Source organism: Schistocerca serialis, chromosome 4 (genome assembly GCF_023864345.2).
Source record: "Schistocerca serialis cubense isolate TAMUIC-IGC-003099 chromosome 4, iqSchSeri2.2, whole genome shotgun sequence".
Classification (NCBI taxonomy): domain Eukaryota; kingdom Metazoa; phylum Arthropoda; class Insecta; order Orthoptera; family Acrididae; genus Schistocerca; species Schistocerca serialis.
In genome coordinates, this window is record NC_064641.1 from 101,877,061 (window position 1) to 101,899,815 (window position 22,755).

At 37.1% G+C, this 22,755-nt stretch overlaps 1 protein-coding gene across 1 annotated transcript in view; it reads right to left on the bottom strand.

The window, feature by feature from the left end:
* Positions 1–10,645: 10,645 nt before the first annotated feature.
* The window catches only part of LOC126474289 (uncharacterized), a 176,557-nt gene continuing 164,447 nt past the window's right edge, over positions 10,646–22,755 (bottom strand). Inside the window, exon 7 of the mRNA XM_050101753.1 lies at positions 10,646–11,387. Coding sequence (XP_049957710.1) covers positions 10,977–11,387 — 411 coding nt within the window. The 3' untranslated portion in view covers positions 10,646–10,976. The remainder of the gene's footprint in view (positions 11,388–22,755) is intronic.

The following is a 22,755-nucleotide window of genomic DNA, read 5'->3' on the forward strand; positions in this document are numbered from 1 at the left end:
GGTACTGTACAAATTTATTCCTTGTAGGAAATACTGTTCTGTTTCTTGTTTCTTTATGTTTGGTAAACGTAAGTTTAGTCTGTCGCTTGATTCATGATCATGAATGCTGCTTTTTGTGACATAATTGTTTATCTTTTTCTTGATATGTATAAAACACTGGCAAATGTTCTCACATGATGCACTAGGATCCCCAGCTACTTGAACAAATCTTTACATGTAACTCGCTTACTATTTTTTTGTCATTCTAATGGCCCTTTACTGTACCAACGGTTTGTGTCTGGGACTTACAGAAAAGATTCCTGGCTAATGATGGAATGCATAATGGGATAGCATGAAGTTGCGCGCATTGTCTTACATGTTGGTGATGGGACTCTAAGAACATTTATCCTGATGTCTTTTTCTTTGTTAGTGTATTTGTGTATCCATTCCACTGTTTCTAGTGGAATTTTATGATCAACAGTACTTTAGGTCTTTTATAGATCCAAAAATATGCTTATGACAAATTCATTTTTGTCTAGAGCACAAAGTACCAATTTTGTAAACTCCATTGTAGCTGACTCTGAACTTTCACTATTCTGGGAACCAAACTGTAGATTTAGTCAAGTAATTCTTAATGGATTCTATTATTTATGAGAGCATTGGCATCAGAGGAACTTGACTGTGGCTTTCAGACCTTACGAATCAACTTTCCTTTGGCAGAGACTCATTCCTGCCTCTTTCAGATACTCTAGTAAGTTATCTGATCTGAAAGACTCTTTTAAATGGTGAATTAAGGGAGACTGAAAAATTTCGTGCGCTTTCCTTAAGAATACATGTTGCCATTTCCTCAATGTTTGCTGACTTCATGATGGGTTTTATGGAACATAATGTGAAAATAATGAATGCATCAAAATGTACACCCAGAACTTTGGATTATTCTGTCCTATTCGCTGAGTGATTTTAATGTGATACTTAGTTATTAGTGCTTTCCGTTGATTTTGCTAAACTGAATGTATTATACATTTTCAGAATTAATGGAGAGTACATTTGCTACAATCATTTTAGTAATTTATGACAAAAATTACTGAAAATCAGTTTTGTTACCATCCTTCATGCCAGATTAATTTCCTTTCATGACTGTTCTGTTGTTCATTCCTCACCAATCACTACAGTTTCCTCCCACTCTAAAATTATTTTACACAACATTTGGTATTCACTTAAATAATATCCACTGACATGTTTGTGACACCATTAATTCCTCAACATATAAGCTTGTATGAAAGATTTCTATCATCTACATAAAAAATTGCTTTGGCTGATTTTGAAAAATATCAGTTGTTGATAAAAATTTATCAAGCTTCAAGCATTTGCTGGGTAAATGTATAAATGACCTTCTCAATTAGCATCCCTTCTCAAACATGAACCAAGACACACTAAGTAGCTTTTTTACTTGGATGTAATATTTCTCTTGACTGTATTAGTTTCTAAATTTTTTTTAGAAAGGGTTGTGGATAAAGAAATTAGATGTCAATCACAAACATTTTCCATCACATCTCTTATATGGAAGATTACTGATATTACATATAAGAGATGTGATGGAAAATGTTAATGATTGACGTCTAATTTCATTGCCTGGAAATATTCCTTGCACTAGACATGCTCTGTTGAGGGTATTATTTGTTGATGACGGACAATTCTTCATAATTCTCTTGTAATGTCCATCAACAAAATGAGAATTCGTTTTTTTATGAACTTTTAAAAATCTTTTAATTTGGTCTTATATTAATTGTTTCAAATTCTAAGAAATGACTTTTTTATATTTCCTTTTCTTCAGGTCAACTCTGCTTCTACTTCTGCTGGTAAATTTTAAAAGTGACAATTAAAAATATTTAACGATTGTGAACTATCAGTCATGAAATATTCATTGTTTTCAATTGTAATGCTCTTTTCTGCACTGTCTATCCCACCTCCTATTCTACAATGTTCCCTGTTGCTTAAATGCTGCTGGCACCATTATTACTTTGACAGAACATGTACTTTTAGTAGGAGGTAATTAATGGAGTATCACTACTTGTCCTAGAAATTATGTAAATTCTTAATCTGCATTGTTTAATTGTTTGTGTGTCTTAATAGAATTTGTGATCCTGTTTTCAAGAATCCTGTGTATAAATATTGCCATAAATTTACTATAAAATGTATTGAATTACGTATTGGTACCTCTTTGCTTATATTTCATCCCAGTCTAACCCTTTTATGTCATTCTTAAATTATTGATACTTGGAATGATTGACAAGGCTCACTGTTTAGACAGATGTGTTTCAGAACTGTATCATGTTAGGTTCTTTTTTCATTATCTTTGCATCAAGCTCAATAGCACAAGAACAATATGGTAAGCACCATTACTTTAACTTGACAACTATCAACAGTAACTCATAAATAAATGCAAAATTTGGATACATACAGTTACAAAACAGTTGATTGTAAAATATGTATTCTGTAAATAACTCCCAAAAATAGTCTTACTTCCTAAATTCAGTTCATTAGATCTTGTAAACCTGTGCAACATCACCTATGCAAATAATGTTCACAACAGAGCTTGAAAATACAGTGCAACCGATAAATAAGGTCATGACTTCAAGATTGATTGCAGTTTTTCAAGCAATGTGTGGCAATAGTCGCCATAGTTGGATCACAAATTAACTGCAGTACCACTTGTCATATAGGCCATAGTACAAATAGCTAAAATACACTTTATGACTGTTTCTAAAAATCTAGTGACTGTGATGAGATGTACGTCAACTTGAAACTTGTCAAACTTTGACAGTTGGTCTGTTCAAAATGCATCCAGCAGAAACATTCCTGAGATTCCCAAACAAACAACATCTGCATACATTTCAGGTAATTTCATTTAAGGCAATTGAACTGTATTTCTCTTTCAAAACATGATGTACTACATGCATACTTATCGTCACTTTGTCTGTTTTGGAACTGTTTTCCTATGTTTGATATGTGCTGCTTTTCAAAACAGCACATTCTGTATATTACATTTTTGTTTTCGATTGCATGAATGAATAGGATAAATACACAATGCAAGTCCATTAACAACTAGTTTTGTTGTGGTTATGAATAAAACGCTGGGCATCAATGTACAGTGATGCTTAAGATACTTCACCTATGCATCAAATGTTAAATTTTTAGAACATTGTGTTTAGACTATCTCAAAATGCATAAAAGGTGAAAGCGAATAACAAATCACACTGATCCACGTATGGATCTGCACATTATGTTGAATATGAAAATGAAACTTAGCCTGTTTGACATATACCAAATGTATTAGTAACTTCACAAATATATGAATTAAAAAACAATATGCCTTAGAAGATTTGCTAACGATGTGTGAACTGCCATAAGTTAATTTTGTTCATAACAGCTTTCATGATATTGATCTAGCAATTAGGATTTTACTAGATTTTCAAGTCACTTGTTATTAATTTATCCACAATAAAACAGATTTCATCATTAGACAAAAATTAAAACAGGAATCAAAGTTGAGAGCACAATCTTTGTTTAATTACAAAATGAAATGTATCCAAACATTTAGGAATTTATTTTATAAACTTTATTTTAAATTTTGGCACCCGTATGATAAAAGGAATAAAGTTACCTGCACTGTGTTTTCACAATTTTGTCCTATATTTCTTATTTATGTGACATTTGCCTATTTATTTGTTGAGATATTGAATAATATTATTTAAATACAGCTTTTTCTACTGAGTATATCTCTTACTTCATGTTCTGCTTCAGAAAGTACTTTCTGTCTAAATCAAAAATGGTCAAATACTGTTTCCAGGCTACATTGTATTTTGTTATGTGAAATTCTTACAAGAATCTTTTAACACATATGTAGTGAAGATGACATAAACAGAGTTTATATATATATATATATATATATATATATATATATATATATATATATATATATATATATGTACTGAATGTATGAATTATATCAAGGTATATTTAAAATAGCGTTTTACTGATAAGCCACTGTGAACATGTCTATGTCTGCAAGTATACATACATTTTATTTCCTGTTCAGTTTCATTTGCTTGTATAAGAAAATAGAAACGGGTCTTTGTAAAAATTTCAATCAATGAATTATAGTTAAAATTTTATAATGCTGTTGAAATAGCCCTCCACAAGACACTTTCATATTGAATTGTTGGACTTAATACTGGACGCTAGTATAACGCTGACGTGGATAAAATAAAATATAGATTTTTTAATCAAGAAATAATATTATGTTATGAAAAATAACACTGTTTTTGGCAAGGCTTAGAGTTTAGTTCACATGCCTGTATTAAAGATAACAACAAAGTAGATAAGTGGGTTTCTGAAGAGTATTCACAAAATTGAAATTTTATTTGAAATTATTCTATTTTGTTCATTGTTTACTCATATATGCAATACACTTGACAAATCTCGAATTGCTGAGTTGTTAAACATATTATAAGCAAATGAAAACTATCTTTCTCTTTTCCAACAAAAGAACATATCTACAAGGTAAACATCTGGTAACAGATCTATAATTAGTTAACAAGAACATCAGTTTCATTTTCATTCTCTGTAGACATGGTATTCAACAATAGGTCCCAAAAATCTTATAACATGGTCGTGTTTTCAGGGGCTAACAACATTAGCAATTTTATTCCATGAATGTGTTATGAATATAATAGTAATCACATATATACAGAAAGTCATCATGTTTATTAGCACCAACAATGCGTTCTGAAAACTCTGAGGATGAACACAAATATGTGGAATAGATTTACATCTGCTGCAGTGTAGGTGTCTTTGTCACTTTGTGGGGAACAAACTGCTGTTGGGTAGCATTTGTCTGCTATTTGCTTGGAAATAAAAATTTTAAAAAAGCATATAAAATGAGGGAGCTATTATGAATTAGTATCTCTGCATTGTTCAATGAAGAGAATTAATATTTATTTCTCTTTTAATGTCAATTTCTGCTTAATTTGTGGGACAGATATTATGAAGAATCAGCTATAAATTTCACTGTAGCATTGTGCCAGGAAACATTCCTTTCACACATTTCTCTTCATTTCTCTCACTATTTCATCCTTTGATTTAGGGATATCAGATGCCACAATATGTCACATCAATGAGTAAGAACTTATGTGGCTGACATTATGTAGCTGAATAAGCAAAGAAAGACGCAGATGGAATTTCGACCACCTGTTTGCTATTCTGGCCACCTCCTTCACTTTTTTATCTGGCCTTATTTGTTTCTGTTTCCAAATATGCATATTTTTTAAAATCTACAACATTCCTTGTTCTTATTGTTTTATCATACTTGACGTGTTTCTTACTTACTGCTTAAATCATGATATATTTCCATTTATACCCTATTTATGAATTTTTTTATTACAACTTCATCCTGCCATCCTCTTCCTTATATGTACGTACTTAACAAATAGTTAATTGTTTGCATACCCCTTTTTGGCTGTCACTGTTGCTCTTCCAGAATCGTTTGTTCAGTCTGATCTATGCTATTCATTCCTACTTTCTAATCTTTATCCCTTGGGCTTCAAATAAATCTTTTTGACTATTGAAAATTGTAACTGTTTTACTTGAAACCATTATAGTCGCTAAGTCAAAGTCACTTTAAGCACACTGCTACTTTATTTTCGTAAATATGATGCTTTTGTTTTCTGTGTACGTTACATGCTATAAAATGTGTGTTACAGTAGACAGGATGTAAATTCCGGTACCTGATACTGGTACAAACGCTGTCATCAAATTATGCTGTAGTATTTATCTACTGTTTCATGAAAATTATGGACCATAGCTAAGAACTAATTAGGTATATCCAAGCTGTATAAGCCAAAAACCATTTTTAGGGAATTATGTACAATAGTCGAAAATATACTGCACTGTAATAACCTAGTTGTGTTGTACAGGGTAGAATATTGGTGCACAATAAAAGAATCCAACCAAAGACTTTCTGCAGCAGAATCCAAAATGTTTTCATAAACTTTCGGTTTGACACTTCATGATCATAGCAAAATTCGCAGGTGGTACAGAGTGGCATGTATAGTTCGGAAGATGAGGTGAAGCTGTCTATGTTTCAGCAGACACGCAGTTCAAGCAGACTGGGACACACAAGCAATATACGAATTGTCATTGAAATTCGATGGTAAATGACCTGTATGGACTGGCTACGTGACCTATATACAGACATCAAAATAGAATGCCTGCATCATGACCAAGCAGGAGGCAACATCCAGTGGTGACAAAGGGCCAAAGGTAAGGACCCACTAGTCTGAGGGAGCAGAAGATGAAAAGCAGTTGGTGTCAGCACTGCGTGACATGACAGACATAGTTGTGAAAGATGAAAGATGATAATTACGTTTTGGAGTACTTCAATATATATATATATATATATATATATATATATATATATATATATATATATATATATATATATATATAAGCGAATTATTATTTCATAACAGTTTAAAGGGGTAAAGTATAGTCTTAGTATTGCACTCAAGGCCTTTGCTTTCTGTCCGAAACATTTAATCAGTGCCACAAAAGAAATTTCAGAAGAAACCATACTTAGTGCAGAAATAGCTATAAAGTGTAAAATGATTTCTCTATAGTAGTGCTAATAATGATGTAACTATATGTGAAAGTGGAAAACGAAGTTCAGAGACAAGTATTTCAGGGGGATTATGATGTGTATTCACATACAGAGTGGAAACATTAACAATACAGCTAGAGTATAAAAATAAACTTCCAGTTTATCTAAACCCTTAGAAAACAAAATTGATGAAACAGTAATATAAGAAGCATAAATATTAAAGCAAACTTATGCAAACGCCAAGTGAAGATAAAGTGCTTAGAATACAACATTTGGGGAAACTGCAGATGCATGATAGGAGTGTAGGTGATGTGGGACTACAGGCTATAAAGATATAATCCAGGGTATTAATCGTGATATGAAGAGCACTGGTAAGTTAAATAAAAGGCTTGACAGAAAGAACTCATAGTGTGGAGACAGAATTGAATGATATACAATATTAGAGGAACGATTACAAAAGTGTGGTAGAGAGTATAAAAAAAAGAAAAGAGAGAACCAATGCCATGCGTATTTACAAATAAGCTGTCAAAAGAAATTAGTTACAGGAAGCCAAGGAATTAAACTAATGTAAATAAATATCATGTAATTGGTAAGAGAGTTGTTGGGCTGGATTATGACAAGCTACCATTTTTGATGTACCGGTATCACTTAAAGTTACTTGATGCAAAATCACTCAAAAAGGGGTGGCGTAACAGTTCAGTAGCGCTAGGAATTTCTGAAAAATGGGTAACTTGCTATAAATTTTTCCAACAGAAAGATAATGGCGGGGTTGCTCGGCTCATTATTTTTTTTACCTGTAATACATATTTTCCCTTACCACAAATATATGAATTTTATAATAAGAATTGACTTGATAATTCAGACAGATTGTGCGAGTATTATGTTTTTCGCAGTGTATTTGTTGGCAGAACACTTCAGAAGTGCACTGCCAGTTCTCAGTCTCCTACAGGTGAACTCTTCTGTCAGGAATATAGTTCTTACTTGTCAGATAAATGAAGTCAACGATGTGGTTAACACTTGATTTGAGATATGCATGTTATTTCAACACAAGTTTTATATGATTTTCAAACATACTATACTGTATAAGACTTTCTTTGCTAATTGTTAAATTAAAAAACGTAATTAAGATATAAATTGTATGAAAGCACTGCAAAAGTAATAGCAGTCTGATACACATAGAGTTATAGAAGTCACTGTTTCCAGCATCCAACCAATGATTTTAATGTGTCACAGAATTAGGATGTTTCACTGTGCCTATCACAGAGAAAATTTCTGATGCATTCTAGTAATGAAAGCAGCAAAACCATGGTACTTATGTTAGCATATTATGTATGCTGATGTAAAGAAAAATGTGAGGCTCTTAAAATCATTTGAGCAACCGTTCCTCGCTAACTGACTTGAGGTTTATAGCAGAGTATGTAGTAAAAGAAAATAAATCTGGTCCTTATACGAAAAATTGAAGTGAAAGTTTTACTAAGTAAAAATTGAAAGATTTTGAATAGACAGTACTTCTCCCGCATGCCTCCTACAAAACATTAAGCTGAATTTCTGTCAAAAATACTCTGCAGCTGTACTTGAAAGCAAGGAGTATCATAGCGTAAAATGTGCTACTGTACTTGTAAATACATAACTACTGTGCTCCAGACTGAATATGAGCAGTAACAGATACAAAAACTAGCATTTTATGCATAAGTTATCAGAATAGCTTACAAAGATACCCCAATAGTGATATCATCTGCATATTGGTTAACTATATGTAAAAGAAAAGAAGAAGGAAATGAATTCATATAGCAAGTGAAAATTATATTACTATTTTTTCTATAATCCAACATTTGGGTATGTAAGTAAATAGCAAATAATAAAACGAAAAAGAATAAAATGTCAAACCACTCATTAATTAGTAATTTATTATTAAATTCTTGAGAACCCAACAGTGTAAAGAATGTAGTAACAACACTGTAATAATTTGAAAGACAATTCGGATTTCCTTACTTTTGATGGGAATGAATACAGCATAATGTTGTTCTATTATACTCCTTAATGTTTTACTGTATAGTGTGCTTCATCTTTTTGCATTTCTAAATGTTCCCTAAAATAAAGATTTTTGATTGAAGACAAAGAAAGGGGATATTTAATCATGTCAACTGCTTATTTTAAAACAAATGAAGGCACCTTCCTTTTTCTGAATATGTATTATATTTTACTGTCATATCTCACAAATTCCTAAAATGATTGAAAAGTTTACATATTTTATGTTAAATAGCCCATACATGGTACAAATGGCAATTACTTATGTTTCGAGGTGGTGCATAGTAGATGAGATGCCCATATACTTAAGAAATGGTGTTATCATTCGAACTCAGAAAAAGGGTTTCGTATTTATCTGGGCCCACTATATCACCTTGCAATATAAGGGTGTTATATATTATACTATGAACATCTTTCTGTCATAGGATTGTATATAATGTCCTTCTAAAAAAAGGATTTTGTAATGCACTTATGTTGTCAGTCTGCTCTAGTAAAGCTGGTTTTATATATTTAAAAAGTATAATTTAATTACTGGCAGGATGATCCTTGGTATAATGACACAGTGTCATACCTAGTATGGTACCCTGTTGGTATACGAGAATGTTATTATTACTGTTGCTGTCACTTTCCGATCTCTGGGGTGGAAAACGTAAAATTTTATCAATTAAAGAATATGAACTTTGCAAATAACAGTCAAGATGCTCTTAAAACAAAACAAGCAAAAGGCACTCTGAATCACTCTAGATGTTAGTCATTTGAATTTTTATAGTAATTTGTTTTTTAGGTTAAGAGATGCATGGTATATGAGGTCTAAACATTTCCAATTGTTTACATACATCTATCATCTGTCCCTGAGTCTGCCTAACTTTAACATAGCAACATCTGACGGTCTAGAAAGCATATCCAAAACTTCACCAACATTTAACAATTAATGATTAGTAAACATTGATATTAAAGAGCTAAGTGTCCATAATAACGCTCTCATTATTCATGAGGGATAATTTTACATGCAGAATATTGTGAAGTGGAAGCATCAACCAACCCTACAATTACTGTTTCCATGTAACATTTATTAATGTGTAGAGAAGAATGATAATGACCAACATTTTAGACAAGAACTTGTCACAAGTAGCTAAGTAAATTGTCAATCTAATCGTAAGGGAACAATCTGTTATTATTATCTCAGCTAGGTTATGATTCTGCCATATATAAAAGTAAAATTAGAATGGATGCATTTAGAAATAAAATTCTCTTTGGGAGTAATGCATTGAAATCAATTCTCTCAAACAATTAAATTATGGGCTCATTCGAAAAATTACAAGGTAAAATACCTGATGTGTACTCCACGCTTTTGCGCAATATGAAATCGTGATTAAATTCTATTTTTATTCTACAATAAATTGATTTAAACTGTGCAACAAATATAAATAAAAAAGCTTACAAAAATAATCGTGTCATAACGGAAATTCACTATAATACTACAAAATTAAAAGGAGACAATGGCTGGACAGTAGGTGGTACTCAAGTACTGACAGGCACATGCCAAAATAGGAAAATCGATCCCAGCTTTCGGAATTGTTAGTTGCTTCTTCAGGAAAGAAAGGGTGATGTAGTGGAGACTGTTGCAAATGATGTTCAGGTCACTAAGTTTGGAAGCTGTAACGAGTATAGATGTCTGATAAAGGAGGTGAAAGACCGAACATTGATAACCACTGTGCTAGCTTCAGTACAGAGACGAAGGAAAGGTAGAGTGAGAGGTTAGTAAAGAGTAAGTGGAAGTGAAAAATGAAGTTAAATGAATTGTACAATTAATAACTAGGAGGAAAGTGCAAAATGAGATGGGAAAAAACAAAAAAAAAAAAGCAGAGAGGGGGAGGAGATGAATAAATCGTGGTAAAATGCACTATAGTAAACAGTGAATTAAATAATGAAACTCTAGTAATGGATAATAGAATTTAGCCTCATTAAAATAAATACAGTCCATCCATTCTGTCTCCCTGTAATTTTAAGTAAGAAATGTAGTTACAAAAGTAGCACTGTTTAGCTCAGATGAAGCACAGATTTTTTTTATTGTTTGTCACAGAATTATATATACGTTGATTCGGTTACTTTTTCTGAAAGAAGTAACTGATACAATCAGTTGCTTGGTTACATGTCACGTTTTCATGGGATATAATGAGGTTCAATACTTGTACAACACATTAATTATCGGTTTCGTTTCCCATCAGTATTGAGGGAAACCTAGTTCACCATTTTCAGAGTCCATTGCTCGTGTCTCTAGTGGCCATAGTACAGTGTCTGAGCTACAAAGTTAGCTCGCCATTTGATTTGTTGACACGAAAGACTTGTTCTCGAAAGGCTTTTCACTGACGCCACCTTGCAAAGTCCTGCTGCTGGTGCACCGTTCAGCCTCGGGACTCTGGTCGGCCACCTCCCGCAGCGGCGAGATGTCGTTCCTGAAGCCCTCGAGACGCGGGGACGGCCTGCAGAGGCCGGCCGAGATGGCGGGCAGCGACGCGCGCTTCCGGGGGCTGTAGGCGGCCCGGGGGGCGGCGGCCTCCACCACGGGCTCCAGCCTGTTGCCTGGCTGCTGCGCCCCACTCTCCTCCTGGGCGGGCTCGGCCCGCACTCGGGGCGGCAGGCTGCCGCTGCGGTGGAGGCCCGGACCCGCCGAGTCGCTGCCGTTGCCCAGCTGCCGCTGCTCCTCCTGCAGGAGCTCCTCCTGCACCGGAGTGAACGAGTACGTCACAAACACGGGATTCAGATTCAGATTCTTTATTGGTCATTCAGTATTAATACATGCAATGGACTTCGTCAGTTCACTTAACCTATTAATTTTACAAAATACATTTTTGCATATTTAAGTTGATATTGGGCATTTCTAAAAATTCTTGCAATGAATAGAATGGATTAATTAACAAGAAGTTATGTACATTTTCTTTAAATAATTTGTCAGGCTTTATTGACGGATTTTTAGACACTTTGTTATATATTTTAATTGCCATATACTTATGACTACTGTTAGTTTTAACTAATCTATTTTGTGGCAACAGCAGAGAAGTACAGGTTCTTGTATAGTAGTCATGCCTTTGATTTGTTACACTTAAATTGGGTAGTTCAGCAAGTATGTGATTAACACTGTCAAGAATATGTAAATTAATAACTGTTAAAATTGTATATTCAAAGAACAACAGTTTACAATATGTTCTATTATCTACCTTAGCAATTACTCTGATTGCTTTCTTCTGGATCGCCATAATTTCATTTATTTTTCTGCTGTTTCCCCAGAGTATTAACCCATACCTTAAAACAAGTTGAGAAAAGGCAAAGTACGCTGTCCTTACATACTCAAATGTCACATATTACATCAGCCTCTTCAACAAATATATAACTCTTGATAATCTAACCACTATGTGATCAACATAAGAGTTCCATGTTAGACTGTTATCAAGTATGATACCTAAATACTTTGCCTTTTGTTTTTCTATTTTTGTATTCTTTGTTAGACTGAACCACATATTTTGGGTCTTTTCCTCGTTTAATAGTAGACCATTTGCATTAAACCATGATGTTGCATTTTCTTTTGCCAATTTCATATCACTTACAAGGTTATCAAGTACATGGTTTACAGATAGAAAAGTTGTATCATCTGCATATATATATATATATATATATATATATATATATATATATATATATATATGTCTTTCATCTATATTTCCTGGTAAGTCATTTATGTGTACAAGGAAAAGAAGTGATCCCAATTTAGATCCCTGTGGCAATCCATGTTGAAACTCGAGTGTGTTTGACAGATGACTTCCTGAACTCACCACCTGTTTCCTTTTATTGAGATATGATTTGATGAGTTTTAAACTTTTATCACATATTCCATAGTACTCAAGTTTAGAGAGCAAAAGTAAGTGGTCAACACATCCAAAAGCTTTGCTCAGATCACGTAAGATTACTTGTGTGAGCATGGTCCTCGAATGCTGCTAAAATGTCTTGACTAACAGCTCTATGGCATGTATAGTTGACCTTTATTTTCTGTAACCAAACTGTGATGCACTTAACATACCATTTAGTTTTAGGTACTCATACATCTTCTGATGTATTATGCCTTCATAGATGTTTCCTAGTACTGGAATTAGTGAAATTGGTCTGTAGTTTGCAGGATCTGATTTGATAACCTTCTTAAAGACTGGACTTACCTTGGGTAGTTTGAGAGGATCAGGAAAAACCCCTTCTTTGAGACACCGGTTTATAGAATATGTTAATGGTGCTGCAATGTAATGTATTATTTCTTTCAATAGATTGTTTCACATATTAAACATATCTGTACTGTATGAATTTTTCATTTCTTTGACTATTTTAAGAACTTCATGTTTTGCGTACCTCTTTAAAGTGTTACAGTGATGATCTGGCCCTATTATGATTTAGGTTTCCACTCTTAAGATAATCTATACATGTTACATTGGGTCTACTGATCAACTTTTTGATATCATCAGCCCAGCTTACAAAATATTTAGTGAATGTATCTGCTGGTATTGGGACTGTCTTGTCAAAGTTTCTGACTTCACCTTTAACAGTACTAATTACTGACCAGGCTGCTTTGCATTGGTTTTTACTATTTTTTATGAGATTTGTGATGTATCTTTGTTTCGCCAATTGCAACACTTTCTTTTACAGTTTCTTAGTGGTTTTTTCGAGATCCTTAATTTCATTAGCATTGTTTACTTTGGCAAGGCGCTTCAACAGCAGTAGCTTATTTTTTAGATTCTCCACACAGAATGTGACCCGTAATTCTGACTGAGAAACACTCTGTGATGATAATGACGGCGCCCCACCAAGGAGTTATTGGAATGGAACAAAAATCGGTAACTACACTTTACATGTACAGAAAAAATAATTATAATTTCAGAGTATTGTGTAAAAGTTTGAAGTAAATCTATGTAGAACATTATCAAGTTTTTGTAAACTATACAAGAAAAAAGAAATGACACACCACAAAGAAATTATCTGAACCGCAGAGATTCTAAATGATTATAGCTCCAGAAAAATTGCATGATTTATTGAAGAGAAAAAGCTTCGCAAGTTGAGCAAGTCACTAATGTGTTAGTCGGCCTCTGGCCCTTATGCAAGCAATTATGGCACTGGCACTTGTTGGCAAAGATGTTGGATGTCTTCCTGAGGGATATCATGCCAAATCCTGACCAATGTTGGCATCAGATTGTCAAAAACTCGAGATGGTAGGAGAGATCAGCCTGTAATCCTCCGGACGTTCTCAATTGACTAGGGATCCGGCGACCTTGCTTGCCAAGGTAGGGTTCAAATGGTTCAAATGGCTCTCAGCACTATGGGACTTAACTTCTGAGGTCATCAGTCCCCTAGAACGTAGAACTACTTAAACCTAACTAACCTAAGGACATCACAAACATGACCGAGGCAGGATTAGAACCTGCGACCGTAGCGGTCGCACGGTTCCAGATCGTAGCGCCTAGAACCGCTCGGCCACCCCGGCCGGTGTCAAGGTAGGGTTTGGCAAGCGTGAAGACCAGCAGTGGAAAGTTCCGCCGTGTGCAGGTGGACATCAATACGGGGCGTACAATACCGCCGATGTACCACTGTATCATAAGGGTGTCGCGAAAGGGAACCAAAGCTGTCCTGTTATGAGAAGAATTGGAACCCGAGACCATCACTCGTTCTTGTGTAGCCGTATGACGTGCTACAGTGAGATTGGTATCCCACCAATGTCTGGGGCTTGTCCAGACACGTCTACAGTTTGGAATTGCATTGACAGGTGTAGAATTGTCTTCGGTGATGAGTACCGCTTCTAACAGAGCCCCGATGACCAATGAAGACATATCTGGAGATACCCCACACAGTGCGGATAACAAGCTGACTGTTGCGCGCCATACGGCCCGACAACAAGGACTAGCGAACTGGGGTGCCATTTCTGTTCACATCCGATTGTCATGCACAGCGTTCCTACAGGATATAAAATGACTTTTATCTTAATAATATGAATATTTAGATATGTGTTTGGAGAGAGAAAGAGATTGATTTTGAATGAGATTTTACTTTAATCGTAACTGGTACCTGAATTTTGGTTGCTGCCTCCTAAAATGAGCAGCTTCTGCCGATGTATTATAATTTGGAGGAAGTTATTGTTCTTTAAGATTTAAAGTACGACTCTGATGGTTACTTGCCCGTATTACGGATAGCTTTGACCCCAGGTTTTTGTAGCTTATCGTACCTAATGGACCATTGAAGTAAGTAAATAAGATCAAACAGCAATCTGCTTTGCGTGAGAAAAGGAGATTGCTTGGTACACTAACTTCCTTCAAACTACACGTCCTGCTACATCAAAATTGGTCAGTGGAATTCAGCACCATACTATTGTACAAGAACATAATCCAATTGCTATAATTAATAAATTATTAGAGGTTGTTACTTATTCTTTTCCTGTATTTTAGTGAAATTTGTACACTTACAATTCTGTCGATTGATAGACGGTGACGACCATGAAGTTCACCTCCTTTTCCGAAAACAAGATATTTCTGCATCCACATCTACATTTATACTCCGCAAGCCACTCAACGGTGTGTGGCGGAGGGCACTTAACGTGCCGCTGTCATTACCTCCCTTTTCTGTTCCAGTCACGTATGGTTCGCGAGAAGAACGACTATCTGAAAGCCTCCGTGCGCGCTCGAATCTCTCTAATTTTCATTCGTGATCTCCTTGGGAGGTATAAGTAGGGGGAAGCAATATATTCGATACCTCATCCAGAAACGCACCCTCTCGAAACCTGGCGAGCAAGCTACACCGCGATGCAGAGCGCCTCTCTTGCAGAGTCTGCCACTTGAGTTTGCTAAACATCTCCGTAACGCTATCACGGTTACCAAATAACGCCGTCACGAAACGCGCCGCTCTTCTTTGGATATTCTCTATCTCCTCCGTCAACCCGATCTGGTACGGATCCCACACTAATGAGCAATACTCAAGTATAGGTCGAACGGGTGGTTTGTAAGCCACCTCCTTTGTTGATGGACTACATTTTCTAAGGACTCTCCCAATGAATCTCAACCTGGTACCCGCCTTACCAACAATTAATTTTATGTGATCATTCCACTCCAAATCGTTCCGCACGCATACTCCCAGATATTTTACAGAAGTAACTGCTACCAGTGTTTGGTCCGCTGTCATATAATCATACAATAAAGGATCCTTCTTTCTATGTATTCGCAATACATTACATTTGTGTATGTTAAGGGTCAGTTGCCACTCGTTGCACCAAGTGCCTACCCGCTGCAGATCTTCCTGCATTTCGCTATAATTTTCTAATGCTGCAACTTCTCTGTATACTACAGCATCATCCGCGAAAAGCCGCATGGAACTTCCCACACTATCTACTAGGTCATTTATATATATTGTGAAAAGCAATGGTCCCATAACACTCCCCTGTGGCACGCCAGAGGTTACTTTAACGTCTGCAGACGTTTCTCCATTGATAACAACATGCTGTGTTATGTTTGCTAAAAACTCTTCAACCTAGCCACACAGCTGGTCTGATATTCCGTAGGCTCTTATTTTTCTTTATCAGGCGACAGTGCGGAACTGTATCGAACGCCTTCCGGAAGTCAAGGAAAATAGCATCTACCTGGGAACCTGTATCTAATATTTTCTGGTTCTCATGAACAAATAAAGCGAGTCGGGTCTCACACGATCGCTGTTTCCGGAATCCATGTTGATTCCTACAAAGTAGATTCTAGGTTTCCAAAAACTACATGATACGCGAGCAAAAATCATGTTCTAAAATTCTACAACAGATCGACGTCAGAGATATAGGTCTATAGTTTCTGCGCATCTGCTCGACGACAATTATTGAAGACTGGGACTACCTGTGCTCTTTTCCAATCATTTGAAACCTTCCGTTCGTCTAGAGACTTGCGGTACACGGCTGTTAGAAGGGGGGCAAGTTCTTTCGCGTACTCTGTGTAGAATCGAATTGGTATCCCGTCAGGTCCAGCGGACTTTCCTCTGTTGAGTGATAGCAGTTGCTTTTCTATCCCTTGGACACTTTTTTCGATGTCAGCCATTTTTTCGTTTGTGCGAGGATTTAGAGAAGGAACTGCAGTGTGGTCTTCCTCTGTGAAACAGCTTTGGAAAAAGGTGTTTGGTATTTCAGCTTTACGCGTGTCATCCCCTGTTTCAATGCCATCATCTTCCCGGAGTGTCTGGACATGCTGTTTCGAGCCATTTACGGATTTAATGTAAGACCAGAACTTCCTGGGATTTTCTGTCAAGTCGGTACATAGAATTTTACTTTCGAATTCACTGAACGCTTCACGCATAGCCCTCCTTACGCTAACTTTGAGATCGTTTAGCTTCTGTTTCTCTGAGAGGTTTTGGCTGCGTTTACACTTCGAGTGAAGCTCTCTTTGCTTTCGCAGTAGTTTCCTAACTTTGTTGATGAACCACGGTGGGTTTTTCCCGTCCCTCACAGTTTTACTCGGCACGTACCTGTCTAAAACCCATTTTACGGTTGCCTTGAACTTTTTCCGTAAACACTCAACACTGCCAGTGTCGGAACAGGAATTTTAGTTTTGATCTGTTAGGTAGTATGAAATCTGCCTTCTATTACTCTTGCTAAATAAATAAACCTACATCCCTTCTTTTATATTCCTATTAACTTCCATATTCAGGGATGCTGCAACGGCCTTATGATCACTTATTCCATGTTCTGCAATTTCAGAGTCGAAAAGTTCAGGTCTGTTTGTTATCAGTAGGACCAAGATGTTATCTCCACGAGTCGGTTCTCTGTTTAATTGCTCGAGGTAATTTTTGCATAGTGCGCTCAGTATAATGTCACTCGATGCTCTGTCCCTACCACCCATCCTAAACATCTGAGTGTCCCAGTCTATATCTGGTAAATTGAAATCTCCACCTAAGACTATAACATGCTGAGAAAATTTATGTGATATGTATTCCAAATTTTCTCTCAGTTGTTCTTCCACTAATGCTGCTGAGTCGGGAGGTTGGTAAAATGAGCCAACTATTAACCTAGCTCGGTTGTTGAGTGTAACCTCCACCCATAATAATTCACAGGAACTATCCACTTCTAATTCACTACAGGATAAACTACTACTAACAGCGACAAACACGCCACCACCGGTTGTATGCAATCTATCCTTTCTAAACACCGTCTGTGCCTTTGTAAAAATTTCGGCAGAATTTATCTCTGGCTTCAGCCAGCTTTCTGTACCTATAACGATTTCAGCTTCGGTGCTTTCTATCAGCGCTTGAAGTTCCGCTACTTTACCAATGCAGCTTCGACAGTTTACAATTACAGTACCGATTGCTGTTTGGCTCCCGCATGTCCTCACTTTGTCCCGCACCCTTTGAGGCTGCTGCCCTTTCTGTACTTACCCGAGGCCATCTAACCTAAAAATCCGCCCAGTCCACGCCACACAACCCCTGCTACCCGTGTAGCCGCTTGCTGCGTGTAGTGGACTCCTGACCTATCCAACGGAACCCGATACCCCACCACCCTATGGCGCAAGTCGAGGAATCTGCAGCCCACACGGTCGCAGAACCGTCTCAGCCTCTGATTCAGACCCTCCACTCGGCTCTGTACCAAAGGTCCGCAGTCAGTCCTGTCGACGATGCTGCAGATGGTGAGCTCTGTTTTCATCCCGATAGCGAGACTGACAGTCTCCACCAAATCAGATAGCCGCCGGAAGCCAGAGAGGATTTCCTCCAATCCATAGCGACACACATCATTGGTGCCGACATGAGCAACCACCTGCAGATGGGTGCACCCTCTACCCTTCATGGCATCCGGAAGGACCCTTTCCACATCTGGAATGACTCCCCCCGGTATGCACACGGAGTGCACATTGGTTTTCTAACCCCTCTCTTGCTGCCATATCCCTAAGGGGCCCCATCATGCGCCTGACGTTGGAGCTCCCAACTACCAGTAAGCCCACCCTCTGCAACCGCCCGGATCTTGCAGACTGAGGGGCAACCTCTGGAACAGGACAAGCAGCCATGTCCGGTCGAAGATCAGTATCAGCCTGAGACAGAGCCTGAAACCGGTTCGTCAGACAAACTGGAGAGGCCTTTCGTTCAGCCCTCCAGAATGTCTTTCACCCCCTGCCACATCTCGAGACGACCTCCCACTCTATCACAGGTGAGGGATCAACGTCAATGTGGGCAGTATCCCGGACAGCCACAGTCGTAGTCCGATCGGGGGATGCGTGGGACGAGCTGGCCGTCCCCGACAAACCCCCATCCGGACCCCCACAGTGATGCCCATTGGCAACAGCCTCAAGCTGTGTGACCGAAGCCAACACCGCCTGAAGCTGGGCGCGAAGGGATGCCAACTCAGCCTGCATCTGAACACAGCAGTTGCAGTCCCTATCCATGCTAAAAACTGTTGTGCAAAGAACGTCTGAACTACTCTACAGAGAGCACAAACAATTCGACACAAAATTTAAACTGCCTTTGCCAGCAAGGTCGCCGGAGGTCTCCTCAATGAAGAACGTCTGGCGGATTATATGGCTTGCATAGGGGCCAGAGGTGGACCAGAGTAGTGTGTGGATCTCTTTTTGTTCAATAAATCATTTTTCTGATATTGTAATCATCTGTTTGTCTTTACCATTCGGACAATTCGCTCATGATGCGTCATTTTTTGCCTTAGATAGTTTGAAAAGATCTCTAAATATTTTACACCTATTTATTTCGATTTTTACACGATACTCTTGTAATAACTTTGGACGGAGGTGTTCAGGTTTTCTGTCAAAACTGACAGCGATATAGAATATGCTGCGCTGTGAAAATGTGTGACTTCCTTTTCTTTCTCGCAGTTGGTGACAGCAGGTCATTTAAATCATCAAACGAATCGTTTTTCACATCCGTGGGTTAGGACGAAAGATGAATGTTTTGAAGGGCGACAGTATTAGTGATTCTGAACTATAAACGCCGCATGTACTTGTGTCTGATTCTTAATGGTTTCCGAGAAAACTGATGAAAGCAGTGGGGAGCAGGACAAATGCAGGTGATGATATATGAAGTATTGTGATTTAATGTTTTGTTTCGTTGTATACATTTTCTCACAAAAATGCCCAAAAAGTTCACTGTTAACTGCAGTCCATCTGCAGCTCCTGTAGACAGCTGCTGTGCTCCGAATCTGAGCTCATTCGTACAGTCTTATACTTGAGAGTAAACTTTCAGGTTTCTTCACCCGACCACATGCCGTGGGAAATGCGCTTTGAATATGTTCGGATATGAATACTGGTAAAGAAGGACGTACGATTGGCGGCCGTGATTTTCAAACAATTGTTTGTAGGAAACGGTTAAGAGTACATTATGTTCATTTCAATTTTTTTTGTCCAGAATCACCAATGTTATCACCACAATACACATGTCCCTTTCCTCCCTGTTCACCCTATATATTGTTTGTCCGGCACAACCTACCCTGAAACGACCTTACAAGATTTCAGACCGTTTCTGATCCCCCGGTATATAAATTTAAATAAAAATTGTATACACAACAATGTGTTGCTTTGTTTTCTTCCACTTAGTCGGTGTTAACAGAATACCTCCCTACGAGGAAAGGTGTATTTTTCGCTTATCGTGCTATGATTAAAATACTACTGTGCATTCTGATTAATCTGAGAGTTGGTAGTGCTAACTGTTCGCAGACTGAAACCATACTAAATAATATCATTGAGGCTACTACACTCACAGATTCAACAACTCAAGAAGTCTCCCTCATACCTCATGTACCAGTCTTGTGAGCTGAATCACCCATTCAGTTTAAGCAGTCAGAATGATTTTCTTAAGGTCATTTTGTAACACCATAGTTATGATCTTAAACATTACTTTTTGATTAATTATGCTTTATGTACAGTATGTTTTCTTCGGTAGGTATTCTTTGATATGCTGTAAATATGTAGAAAGATATGCATTGTGTTTTCTCTTCACCGTTGGAATACCGTCGTTTGGAGGAGGACGACTTTAATTATACGTATTTTTATTGATTTACTAATATGTGTAAGTGAAGGGATTTTGTAAAAGGTATGAATATACAACTATGTATATGCTGATTAACGCTTAGGGCTTTTGAATTGTGTAAATGAAAACTTGATGTGCTTCCCTCTGAAACGAAAGTGAATTAGCGCGCGCAAAATGTGGTTGGTACAAGGGAAAAGGTGAAACAATAGTCAGTCGAAGATTAGCAAACGTACAGTCGACAACCAGTAACTGGAAAGTGGACAGCGCAGGTGCCGACTGAAGCTTTCAGTATTTGGAGTTAATGTGGAAAAGCCTCGAGTGGATAAATGGCTCTAAAATATTGCTCTGTTTCTGGAAAATACCATAGAAGTTGATGATCATCGCCAAGAAGATAATAACAGAGCAAAGTACTTACAACGGAAAGTCCACCTTGTGTTATGTATTCGTCACCAACATTGCGTAATCACTTCAGCAGAGAGGAGAAGTCAGATCTTTGTAAAGTGTATGGATCAGCACATTTACTCAAGTATATGAAATCTATGTAACTCATTTAAATTTGTGTATCAACCGTGATTAGTTTCCTATCTTGATACCTCTTAGGATCCACTCCTCTTAAACAGCGATTTCCGAGTACCCTGATTATGAGAACTGGTGAAAAACCAATTATTTAATTACTTTTGCTTAAACCTGAGTGCTAAAAATTTGCATAAAATTGCTGAGGATTTTATTGGAAGTGAGGGAGGAAATAAATGTTGCTTTTATGAAAGCCTCCCCGGTAATTGAATTCCTTTAGTTCAAAGTGTCAGTGTTATAAGAATTAACTGGTTTAATTCTATCTGAAAATAATAATATCAGTGCTGATGGCAAATAGGCAACATGATTTTGGGTTTAGTTAGAAGTAAATGTTCTTAAAATCATATTTGAAAATCCTGTTGAAAAGATCTTCTGCATTAACTGTCATAAAATTCATACAAGGTGAATGAAAGTTATGAACTGGCTTTCAGGTTCCTAGGCCATCGTAAGATAGCTAAATGCACAGACAACTGAACCCACACAACTTCAGCGAGGGTTCATAGCTGTACAAAGATTGTTGCACAAAAAAAAGAGGCATTTTACCACTGTATCCATACAAAAGACAAGCATAATGTAATAACGAAAGAGACTCTGAACAAATGAATCTTATATTAGACTATATCTAAATATTAAAACTAACTGGACGTGTAAGTCAAATAAAGTCACAAATGAGTGATGGCTCATACTGCTAAGTTATATGGGCAAATTGGTGAATGTGATGACCAGGCCAAAAATAGATGGGAAGGGGGAGTGGGGGGGAAGTGTAGAAAGGAATACATGGAATGTGGGTGCAGAATAGTTATAACAAGAACATCATCGAATGGTGAGAGAAGTATTTTTAACTGGCTACTGCTACATTTGTAAGGGCAAGTAATGGAATTTTTTGCTCATTAAGGATTGGGTCAGAATTTCAAGTAAAGATAGTTCTCTGCATTTATTCAAACGAGGAATCTCTGTTTTTTTTTTTACTCTTCAACACCTTTTATGCTTAGTCTGGTAGATATATCACTGCCTCAGTGACCTCCATATCCATAGCTCCATATAGAAGCTGGACCATAGTTCTTGGATTTCAGTTTCCTAGCAAGTACCTGTGAACCCTACCTTCATATAGCACGGAGACCCATTTGTTGCCAGTGTGGCTTTGTGCTGTCTAAGGAGGATAAAAGCTTGCCGAGTATGTTGTCAGTTAGAGTAGGACTCTAACAATTACTGTATGATATTTCTTTAAATATTTCCAACTCATTTTTAAAACCTGCTTTTGTTCGTGGTACAGATAGTAGGTAGTGCACTACGTAGTGGAACATATTAGAATCTAAAAGTTAGTGGTAGTTCTGGGTAACTGTATTCTGCGGGAGGGTTATTTTGTAGACATTCGGTTGATCTGTTTAGATTATCTCTAAATATGATTGCTCGATTTGTAACCATTCTTCCTCATATAATTACAATGAATATAAGTATTCAACGATCGATGCATGTTTGTGTGTTATGGCACGCTGGAAAAT